General features: G+C 40.6%; 1 protein-coding gene across 1 annotated transcript; it reads left to right on the forward strand.

Annotated features, from left to right (window-relative positions):
- Positions 1 to 2,620: 2,620 nt before the first annotated feature.
- LOC135521659 (zinc finger and SCAN domain-containing protein 2-like) lies at positions 2,621 to 9,459 on the forward strand. Its single transcript, XM_064947347.1, has 2 exons — positions 2,621 to 3,249; positions 7,074 to 9,459. Exons 1-2 carry the CDS (start codon positions 2,850 to 2,852, stop codon positions 7,547 to 7,549), a joined length of 876 nt encoding a protein of 291 aa, XP_064803419.1. The 5' UTR covers positions 2,621 to 2,849; the 3' UTR covers positions 7,550 to 9,459.
- The last annotated feature ends 2,434 nt before the right edge of the window (positions 9,460 to 11,893 follow it).

Below are 11,893 nucleotides of genomic sequence, written 5' to 3' on the forward strand. Positions count from 1 at the left end.
GAATTAGTTTTATTCAGTCCTGAAGGAGCACGAGTGGACAAACATATGAGAGAAGCCTTACCACTGCTCCCAGCTTAAAAACTGATTTTCACGAGTAGGGGACCTAAAAGCTCATGAGAGGACACACACAGGAGAAAAGCCTTTCCAATACTCCCAGTGTGTAAAGAATTTTGTCTGGTTAAGGATCCTGAAGGAGCTTAAGAAGACACACCAAAAAATCCCTAACACTGCTCTCTTTCTGTGTGGAAGGACATTTTCCCAATCACAGAACCTGGAATCACATGAGAGAATAAAGGCGTTGTGTTCTGACTTATATTTTCTGACTGAGAATTTGTGTTTTTGTTTATGCCACGTGAAATCATATTGTTTATGATTATACCTGTCTATATAAGGTCCCACAGTTGACAATGCCCGTCAGAGCAAACACCAAGCAATGAGGTCGAAGAAATTGTCCATATCGACACCCGAGTCACAGATCTGGGGAAGGGTACCAAAAAATGTCTTCAGCATTGAAAGTCCCCAAGAACACAGTCGTCACCATCATTCTAGAATGGAAGAAGTTTGGAACCACCAAGACTCTTCCTAGTGCTTGCTGGCCATGCGCCAAACTGAGAAATGGGGGTAGAAGGTTCTTGGTCAGGGAGGTGACCAAGTACCCGATGGTTACTCTGACAGAGCTCCAGAGTTCCTCTGTGGAGATGGGAAAACCTTCCAGAAGGACAACCATCTCTGCAGCACTCCACCAATCAGACCTTTATAGTAGAGTGGCCAGACGGAAACCACTCTTCAGTAATGACAACAGGACAGCCCGCTTGGAACCAAAAGGCACCTAAAGACTGAACTCTTTGGCCTGAATGCCAAGCGTCTCGCCTGGCGTAAAGCATGGTGTTGGCAGCATCATGCTGTGGGGATGTTTTTCAGCGGAAGGGACTGCGAGACTAATCAGAATCGAGGGAAAGATGAATGGAGCAAAGTACAGAGAGAATCTTGATGAAAACCTGTTACAGAGAACTCAGGACCTCAGACTGGGGCAACGGTTCACCTACCAACAGTACAGCTACCTTAAGCCCACAGCCAAGACAACAGCAGAGTTGCTTCGGGACAAGTCTCTGAATAGCCTTGAGTGGCCCTGCCAGAACCCGGACTTGAACCCGATCTAGCATCTCGAGAGAGACCTGAAAATAGCTGTGCAGTGACGCTCCCCATTCAACCTGATAGAGCTTGAAAGGATCTGCAGAGAAGAATGGAAGAAACTCCCCAAATACAGGTGTGCGAAGCTTGTAGCGTCATACACAAGAAGACTCAAGGCTGTAATCGCTGCCAAAGGTGTTTCAACAAAATACAAAGAGTCTGAATACTTATGTAAATATGATTTTTCAGTTTATTTTAATAAATTAGCAAAAAAAATCTAAAAACGTGTTAAGGGGTATTGTGTGTAGATTGATGAGTATCTTTTATCCATTTAAGAATAAGGCTGACATGGTAACGTAACAAAATGTAACAAAATTGAAGGGGTTTGAATACTTTCTGAATGCACTGCGGGAGCAGTATAGACCTAGTCTGTTCATTATATACATCTACATGATGTATTGTTACACCATGTAGGAGCAGTATAGACCTGTCTGTTCATTATATACATCTACATGATGTATTGTTACACCATGTAGGAGCAGTATAGACCTAGTCTGTTCATTATATACATCTACATGATGTATTGTTACGCCATGTAGCAGCAATATGGAAGTCTGTGGAGGAACAAATTGTCGACACCCTTGATAAAGATGAGATAAACGACTCTATAAAATAAGGAATTCAAATACTGAGCTATATTGTATGTAAAAAAATAAAGGAAAATTATATTATTTTATGCTAATACAATTGCTCAGAGAACAATATATAGTTTAACATGTAATTCTCAAAAGGTAGGGGTCTGAATTATTGCCACCCATGCTTTCAATTCTCCAGCGCCCTCTGAAATGTTTCATGAGATGAGTGAACACATTGGGTGGGATCTTAGACCATTCCTCCATACAGAATCTCTCCAGGTCCTTAATTTATTTAGTATGCGCTTATGTACTGCCCTGTTCAATTCAAACCACAGGTTTTCAATGGAGTTCAAGTCTGACAACTGAGATGGTCATTGAAAATGTTGAGTTTGTGCCCAATTAACCATTTCTTCCTGGATGTTGATGTGTCTTGCTGGAAGATCCATGTATAGCCAAGTTTCAGCTTCCTAGCAAAGAGGGAACCAGGTTTTGGGCTAAAATATCCTGGTAGTGGATAAAGTTGATTTATTTTATACAGGTATTTTTGCTCATCTTTATCAAGGGTATCAATAACTAGGTGCTTATTTTGATATCTAGTTATTTGACTGAATCAGAAATACAGATGTGGAGTAGATATTTGTTTTAAATAACTAATCAAACAACACTTGTTGCTCTTTGTACGTGTTGATATAATATTCATATTTAATGGAGAGGAAAAAAACGTTTCCCTAAACTGCTTTATAATATTATAATTTATTGAAGGAAAAAGTTTTCCACCCTCAACTGCGTTTCCTCCCTCCAGACAGCAGATGGCGATATGTGTTTTAGGGCGATGTTTCCACTGTGACGTATAATCTAGTGGAACGCTTCTTCAACAACTGCAGCCACCTCCGTAACGAAGTCGGAGCATTCAAGTTCTTTAGACAATTTCGTGGTTTATTTGACACTATGCTTTAAACATACGTATGTGTGAACAACTAGCTACCTCATTTAATTTAATATTTACGTTATAAGTCTAGCTAGCTGGCTGGTTAAGTTAGCACTAGTCTAGTCGCTAATGCTAACAAGCTATTATCCCCGACCATGAGTTCACTAAGCTACTCTCCTGTTAAAGAAGAGGAGGTCTGCTGGACGGAGAAGGAAGCTCTCGTCAAGGAGGAGGAGGAAGAGAAGGATGTTACAATACAAAAACAAGTAGAGGCTGTTACAGTGAAAGAAGAAGTGAAAGCCGTTACAGTGAAAGAAGAGGAAGACGCGTTCAGAGTGAAAGAGGAGGAGGATGTTACAGTAAAAGAAGAGGAGGAAGAGAAAGAGGAGGATGTTACAGTAAAAGAAGAGGAGGAAGAGAAGGACGCCTTCAAAGTGAAAGAGGAGGAGGAAGATGCCGTTTTGGGAGTGGAGGATGAAGAGGGGGAGATTACTGTCACATTGGAGGAGGACGAAGAAGAGAAGACTGGAGAACTGATTAACACCAGTAAATACAGTGAGTACTATCTAATAAAACAGGGACATTGATCTGATTAACACCAGTAAATACAGTGAGTACTATCTTATAAAACAGGGGCATTGATCTGATTAACACCAGTAAATACAGTGAGTACTATCTTAATAGGGGCACAAACTCTGCTGTTGTTGAACTAATGTTTGATTTTTAAAAGAGCATTCTACACTTGAATATGTTTTTGTACTCTCTGAATTGTTCATGTCCTCCAGTGATTTGAACGTTTCCTGTTGAAAAGTGATATATAAATACAGTAAAGTATAAACACATTAAAGGGAAACAAATAAATGTTTTGAGCAAAATAGTTTTTTTTAGACAACTGGAAACTAGAAGGAGTGAGTGATGTCATAGTCAGGCCATAAAGGAGTTTGCTTGATGGGAAGTTGTGATGTCATCCAATAGGTGACTGATTTTCATGTGAATATGCATTATTCTTTTTTTTAATCCTTCCCTTTCTGTCAAGTTGGTTGTTGATCATTGCTAGAAAGCCATTTTCTAGTCTTGCTATAGACTTTCAAGACAAGTTAAGTCCAAACTGTAACTTTGCCACTCAGTAACATTCAATGTCATCTTGGTAAGCTCCTCCAGTGTAGATTTGGCCTTGTAGTTTAGGTTGTTTTTGTTTTCCTACAGTTTTTTTTGTATTCAGATCTCTGAAATGTACTCTATCTACGTAACATTTAGTGTCTCCTTAAATTACGCTGGGAAAACAGTTTTCATGGGCACAGAAATCCTGAATAATTTCAGATTTTGCACTACTCAATGGTTCTAACCGAGAGTCACCTTAACTTTATTGACAACACCCAAATGGATACTGTCATTAACGTGGTTCTATAAGAATTAGACATTCTTAATACTGTAGCTATTTTGTTACAGTCACATGTTTAACTATCATCAAGTGAATCAGGAAATCATTTTCTAACTGACAGTGAAATGACAAACGTCACAACATGCAACAACAACCAAAGTGCTTCTTCATTCATTACTCTGGTAAAGACAGTTATGCCGTGCTCCATGTTGGATCCAACATCCCTAACAAATTGATGTTTATAATGTGTTATTGTCTGCTTGATTTACTGTCGGGTCTCGTTTATCGGTTTGGACACAGAGATACTTTCCTCATAATGTGTAGAGAACTGTTCCTTGATGGATAGGATATTGTACAACACACAGAGCTATTTTCCTTTTATTCAGGACATTTAGAATGACAACACATTACAGAGTAGCCTAGTGGGATTATTAACAACATTATCTGGTGACCAGGTTATGAAATATCATGACAAAGACATTTTAGTTTCCATGTTTCACCTGAAATATTAAATGATTTATAGCCAGAGGTCTATGTTATCGTTAGGGTGACGTTATGGGTACTACAGTAGGTCTATGTTGTTGTTAGGTGAAGTTATGGGTCCTACAGTAGGTCTATGTTGTTGTTAGGTGAAGTTATGGGTCCTACAGTAGGTCTATGTTGTTGTTAGGTGAAGTTATGGGTTCTACAGTAGGTCTATGTTGTTGTTAGGTTAAGTTATGGGTCCTACAGTAGGTCTATGTTGTTGTTAGGTGAAGTTATGGGTCCTACAGTAGGTCTATGTTGTTGTTAGGTGAAGTTATGGGTCCTGCAGTAGGTCTATGTTGTTGTTAGGTGAAGTTATGGGTCCTGCAGTAGGTCTATGTTGTTGTTAGGTGAAGTTATGGGTCCTGCAGTAGGTCTATGTTGTTGTTAGGTGAAGTTATGGGTCCTACAGTAGGTCTATGTTGTTGTTAGGTGAAGTTATGGGTCCTACAGTAGGTCTATGTTGTTGTTAGGTGAAGTTATGGGTCCTACAGTAGGTCTATGTTGTTGTTAGGTGAAGTTATGGGTCCTACAGTAGGTCTATGTTGTTGTTAGGTGAAGTTATGGGTCCTACAGTAGGTCTATGTTGTTGTTAGGTGAAGTTATGGGTCCTACAGTAGGTCTATGTTGTTGTTAGGTGAAGTTATGGGTCCTACAGTAGGTCTATGTTGTTGTTAGGTGAAGTTATGTGTCCTACAGTAGGTCTATATTGTTGTTAGGTGAAGTTATGGGTCCTACAGTAGGTCTATGTTATTATTAGGTGAAGTTATGGGTCCTACAGGTGGTCTATGTTGTTGTTAGGTGAAGTTATGGGTCCTACAGTAGGTCTATGTTGTTGTTAGGTGAAGTTATGGGTCCTACAGTAGGTCTATGTTGTTGTTAGGTGAAGTTATGGGTCCTACAGTAGGTCTATGGCAGGTAATCCCAAACTGGAGTATGCCGTCAGGGGTACTCCAAGTAATAATGTGATTCCCTTTTTTTTTAAATGTGCAAATAATACGTTTTCTTCACATTTTCAAACAGTCAATTTATATTTTCCAATGTGGCTTTACATTTGGGTGAGTTTTTTTCTCACGCGAGTAGCCTCGTTTCATTGCCAAAAATACAATTAAACCATCTAGTGTTCAGCGAAATAGCAACACAATGTCAAATACAGGTAGCTTAGTCAAATAATTAACTTCCAATCACATTAACCGTTACTCTCTCGCAGGAATTCCACTAATATATGTAGCCAACCGTAGCTGCTGCTCATGTTGGTATCTGTACTGATGGCGCAGGGAGACATAGTAGAGTGGTACCGCACGTGCAAGCAGTTGCTCCCGATGCCACTTGGGTTCACTGCAGCATCTACCAACAGCCTCTTGCTGCCAATGGAATGACTGACAGCTTGGAAAATGTTTTGGACACTACAGTGAAAATGGTTAACTTTGTTAAAGCAAGGCCCCTGAACTCTCGTGTATTTTCTGCACTATGCAATGATATGGGCAGCAACCATGTAACGCTTTTACAACATACAGAAGTGCGCTGGTTATCAAGGGGCAAAGTATTTTTAAACTTGAGAGACGAGCTTAACGTTTTCTTTACTGACCATAATGTTCACTTGTCTGACCGCTTGCATGATGACGAGTTTCTCACATGACTGGCCTATCTGGGTGGTGTTTTTTCTCGCCTGAATGACCTGAATCTAGGATTACAGGGACTCTCCGCAACTATGTTCAATGTGCGGGACAAAATTGAGGCTATGATTTAAGAAGTAGGAGCTGTTCTCTGTCTGCATTACCAAGGACAACACACATGTCTTTCAATCATTATATGATTTTTTTGTGTGCAAATGAACTCAAGCTTACGGACAATGTCAAATGTGATATAGCGAAGCACCTGAGTTGGGTGCGCAATTACACTGGTACTTTCCCGAAACGGATGACACAAACAACTGTTATCCCTTTCATGCCCTGACTCCAGTCCAATTACCAATATCTTAACAAGAGAGCCTCATCGAAATTGCAACAAGCGGTTCTGTGAAAATGTTATTTAATCAGAAGGATTGGGCTGCGCTCAGAGTATCCTGCTTTGGCAACCTATGTGAGAGTGGATTCTCGGCCCTCACTAGCATGAACCTAAATACAGGCACAGACTGTGTGTGGAAAATGATTTAAGACTGAGACTCTCCAATACAACCCAACATTGCAGAGTTATGTGCATCCTTTCAAGCACACCCTTCTCATTAACCTGTGGTGAATTATTCACTATTTTCAATGAACAAAGGTTTTATTTGTAGGATGGCCTAATTAAAGAGCAAAATTATTGATTTATATTATTATTTGTGCCCTGGTCCTCTGTCAACTGTCAAATAATTTAACAGATGTCAATTGTTGTACAACTTCATGGGTACGCTACCTTTTACCTCAAATAAACAGTGGATGTCTGCTGTTGTGGGCCTTTAATCATCTGTCTGACTTTGTCATTCACACAGGAGAGAGACATGACTATCGTGGATCCTCTGGGGAGCCTCAACAACATCATGAAGCTGACGAGGCAGAGAAGACTCTCTCCCGATCAGAACTGCTCAAGAAACACCAGCAGAAACCCACAGGGAAGAAATCTATCTACTGCTCTGACTGTGGGAAACATTGCAAATCTTCATCAAAACTTAAAATACACCAGCGAGTACACACAGGAGAGAAACCTTATAGTTGTGATCAGTGTGGCAAGAGTTTTACTAAGTCAAACAACCTGGTATCACACCAGAGAACACACACAGGAGAGCAGCCATATAGCTGTAAGCAATGTGGGAGGAGTTTTTCTCAGTCAAACAGCCTGGATAGACACCAAAGAACACACACAGGAGAGAAGCCTTATAGCTGTGATCAATGTGGGAAGAGTTTTACTCGGTCAAGCTCCCTGAAATTACACCAGAAACTACACACAAGAGAGCAGTCATATAGCTGAGAGCAATGTGACAAGAGATACTCTCATTCAAGTGGTCTGATTAAACATCAGAAAATACATGCAGGAGGTCCACAGAGTGTGGAATGATCTCCAACACCAGACCTGGGTAATAGAACACAGATTGTGGAATGATCTCCAACACCAGACCTGGGTAGTAGAACACAGAGTGTAGAATGACCAACACCAGACCTATATACATCAAATCACATTTTATTTGTCACATACACTTCTTTAGCAGATGTTATTGCGGGTGTAGCAAAATGCTCGTGTTTCTAGCTCCAACAGTCCAGTAATATCTAACAAGTAATATCTAACAATACACACAATCTAAAGAATGGAATTAAGAATATATAAATATTTGGACGAGTGATGTCAGAGCGGCATAGACTAAGATACAGTAGAATAGGATAGAATACAGTATGTACATATGAGATGAGTAATGCATAGACTAAGATACAGTAGAATAGGATAGAATACAGTAAATACATATGAGATGAGTAATGCCAGATGTATAAACCTTATTAAAGTGACTAGTGTTCCATTCCTTAAAGTGGCCAATGATTTCAAGTTTGTGTATGTAGGCAGCAGCCTCTCTGTGTTAGTGATGGCTATTTAACATTCTGATGGCCTTGAGATTGAAAAACAGCTTCTGTCTCTCGGGCCCATCTTTAGTAGACCTGTACTGACCTCGCCTACTGGGTGTCCTTAGCCCTTTGAAGTTGACATTTAAAATCATTAGGTTGGGGTTTAGGGTAGGGATGTCCTAAGGATCCCGGATAGCATTGACCATTGTGCATTATTCTGTCTCTTACATAGCAGGTGTAACATAAACAGACAAGACAAGTAGACACACAGTGCATTATGGTCATTGTAGTTTTAAAAATAGCATCTAATCTATGTGGGGTTGTTAGAGAAGAATGTGATTGTCAGCCCTAACATCCATTCTAGCACCTCATCAGGCTCTGTAAAAGGCTACATGTTCATCAATACAAGCAGTGAACATCTGAAATTCACCCTCACCTTTGATGAACATGAAACAAGTTATCTGGTTTTTGATTAAGAGGGAGGGGTGTGGCTTTAACACAGACCTATACAGGAAGCCGACTGACAGCAATTCCCTGTTACGCCGAGACAGCTTCCACCCTACACCCCTAAAAGAGATCCTCCCCATCAGCCAATACAGTTGCATACACAGGATTTGTAGTACACAGAGTGACTATGACAAACAAGCTGACTGTCTGGATGAGTGTTTCAGACAGCTGGGTTACCCAGAGGAATGTCTGGATGAGTGTTTCAGACAGCGGGGTTACCCAGAGGAATGCCTGGATGAGTGTTTCAGACAGCGGGGTTACCCACAGTGGGGTTATCCAGAGGAACGGCTGGATGAGTGATTCAGACAGTGGGGTTACCCACAGTGGGGTTATCCAGAGGAACGTCTGGATGAGTGTTTCAGACAGCTGGGTTACCCAGAGGAATGCCTGGATGAGTGTTTCAGACAGCGGGGTTACCCAGAGGAATGCCTGGATGAGTGTTTCAGACAGCGGTGTTACTCAGAGGAATTGCTGCATGACGCAAGGGATCGCAGGGGATCGTTATAAAAATACAGTGGTGGAAAAAGTACCCAACTGTCATACTTGAGTAAAGAAAACATTTAAAATGTCATTTTAATTTTGTAAATTTGAAACAAAAACAAAACTGTTTGTACTTGTAGGTAACCAAATCGTGACTACAACTAAGTTACTAAGTCTTTAACCACTCTGGTGAGTAAAAACTCATGCTTCCTACACTTTACCTTGTTGTCTGAAAATAAAATGTACATTTTCCTCAACTGCGTCCAGTCAGTAGATGGACTAGATGCTGCTTTGGCCGCCCGTTGTGACTCCGTCAAGAATTCAGCAGAGCAAGTTTGTATGAAGGTCTGGTTATTAGTAATAGTAATAGGATAGTAATATCCTCTAAACCCTCTGGTGATGAACTTTGCTGCCCTGTTTCCAGTTGTCCACATTTCTGGGAGAACCTCTTCAAGTAAGTAAGTAAATAGATTTTGAAAATGTAAAAAAACAACGATGTATTATTAGCTAACTAGTTACAGTGCAGGCTATCTCAAATGAGCTGCTCAATGAGCTATCTCGTTGGCTATCTAACTAACTTCAAATACTGTATAGATAGATAGCTAAGTTAATTAAATATCACCTGCTACCTACCTAACTTTATATTAACTATCTTATTGTATTTATCACTGTACAAAAACAAACTCCAAATGCATTTGTAGGTAGCTAACAGCCATGGAGGGTGAAAGGATAGCAGCCCCAACTGTCAGTGAGAGAGGAGGCTATTCTGGAAAGGGCAGGTACTTTTGTGTTGTTCCTGTCCCTAGAAGTGAGGACGGAGATAATAGTAACATAATATTCAGTGTGGTGTAATTTGACTATAATGAAGTCTGTTTCTTGTGAGGTTTTCTGTCCTCAGATAAAGAGCTCTATGAAAGCCAGTCTACATATGAAGAGGTCCCAATGAAGATCAGTGGTTCTCAGTCCTGGGGACTCAGAGGCACATTGAGGGTTTTTGCCTCAGCACTGCACAGCTGATTCAAATGATCAACTCATCATCAAGCTTCAAGTGGTATTTATGTATTCATTTGTGATGCCATTCTTGATATGATCCTGTTATTGTCACCTGCTACACATGCACATGTGTACCCATGCATCTATCAATACAATGTTATCATGATTTGTTATCAGGGATATTATACTTTAGTAATCCACAATGACCTGGTGATGTAACAGTCTAATATTTACAATGTTTTCCATATTCCTAGATACCTTGTAACTGGAGATTTCTTCAAAACAATTTCCTACAGTTAATGTGTAGGGCACTGCAAGGTTGGGTGACCAGGGTCATCCGGGACTGCGTCCTTGAGCAATTCAGGTGTGTGAAGGCTACCTGTGTCCTGCTCAACTTCATGAGGATGGACACGAGGACCAGGAGGGGATCTGCAGCTCACCACCGTGTCCCAGAGGAGAAGTCTGCTGCTCGGCAGGATGTTTCAAGGATGGGGTCCAACAATGCAGCAAGAGAGGCATTCCGTGTGCAGGAGATCTTCACCTCCTACTTCTTGAAAGAGGGTGCTGTTCCCTGGCAACACCATAGACTACACGATGCCCAACCAAAGGCTCGTTTAAGAGCCATTCACATTGCAATAAGAGTATTCTTCCATTTACTTAGCTATGTCAACTGCAGTTATTCAATTCACAGTTTCTCTCCCTTTGATTTCTACTTCTCATATGAGGGTGCTGTTTAGGTAAAGGTGTGATGTCAGGGCAAAAGAACAAAACATGTACAACAATTAGACACCCTATAACCCACACCTACACACTCATGTATCAATCTGATTGATGGATTGTGTAATGCAGTAAGCCGGTTCAGGTGTATAACTGTGGCTTCTTCCACCTTCAAAGAATAGGCAAGAGGGCCAACCGTGGAGAATAGTAAGACACTTCATTATTTCTATAACTACGCTATATTGTTTGTCCTTGTGGGTCTGTTCATGTTTTTCAGCATAAAGTGCTCTGCAGCCACTTAGTGTGGTGTGGACACCAGGTGAGGCCATACACAGATTCCTGTTGAACACTGTCACTACCTTATTTTCTCAATAACAGCCTCTCTCCTTCACTTCATCCCCCTTCTTCCTAAATCCTCTAGGTTATATCAGCTGTGTCGGTGAACCCCTCCTGGATCTGATCTGGCTACATCGATAATCCTGGTATTGGATATGACTGAAAAATAATCTCAAAGACATTCATACCTGAACAGCACCTTTATTTACCAAGGTAGAGTACATGATCAGTGAATATATTAAATGTACAGGCTACAATGTGGGGATCTCATGCATGTTAATAACTACATGTATATAGGACTTGCATCCTTGGTACAACATATTATATTCTACTCAATCCATAGGCTTCATGAATGTCATTCAGGCTGTTTTGAAGTTGATACAACTGTCTGATAGCTGAGGTTCATAGCTAGGTTCTTAACTAATATGTATACCAAACGTTTGGGTCCATACACAGATCAGCTAGATAGCTAGCTACACATCCATACAGTACACTACAGGTATTTTAATCATCCACTGCACAATAAGCAAGAACATAGCTAGCTACGTTATTTAATCTATCTGCATGGCAAATATCACCAGGGCAAGCTTACAACACTGTACATTCAATTTGCAGTAAATTCTTCAGCAAGCTAGATTCTATACATCCACTCTTTCACAAAATGACAGCCAGGTTTTCTTGATGCTTCAGGAATCCCCCAAACAACCAGAATGACAATTTCATAGTC

The sequence above is a fragment of the Oncorhynchus masou genome, chromosome 4, assembly GCF_036934945.1.
Source record: "Oncorhynchus masou masou isolate Uvic2021 chromosome 4, UVic_Omas_1.1, whole genome shotgun sequence".
NCBI classification, from domain to species: domain Eukaryota; kingdom Metazoa; phylum Chordata; class Actinopteri; order Salmoniformes; family Salmonidae; genus Oncorhynchus; species Oncorhynchus masou.

Bases quoted from the DNA above. Each gene is read 5' to 3' on its own strand.
- LOC135521659 (XM_064947347.1), top strand. From the start codon at position 2,850: ATGAGTTCACTAAGCTACTCTCCTGTTAAAGAAGAGGAGGTCTGCTGG. The intron at 3,250-7,073 runs GTGAGTACTATC...TCATTCACACAG, and splicing joins GATTAACACCAGTAAATACA to GAGAGAGACATGACTATCGT.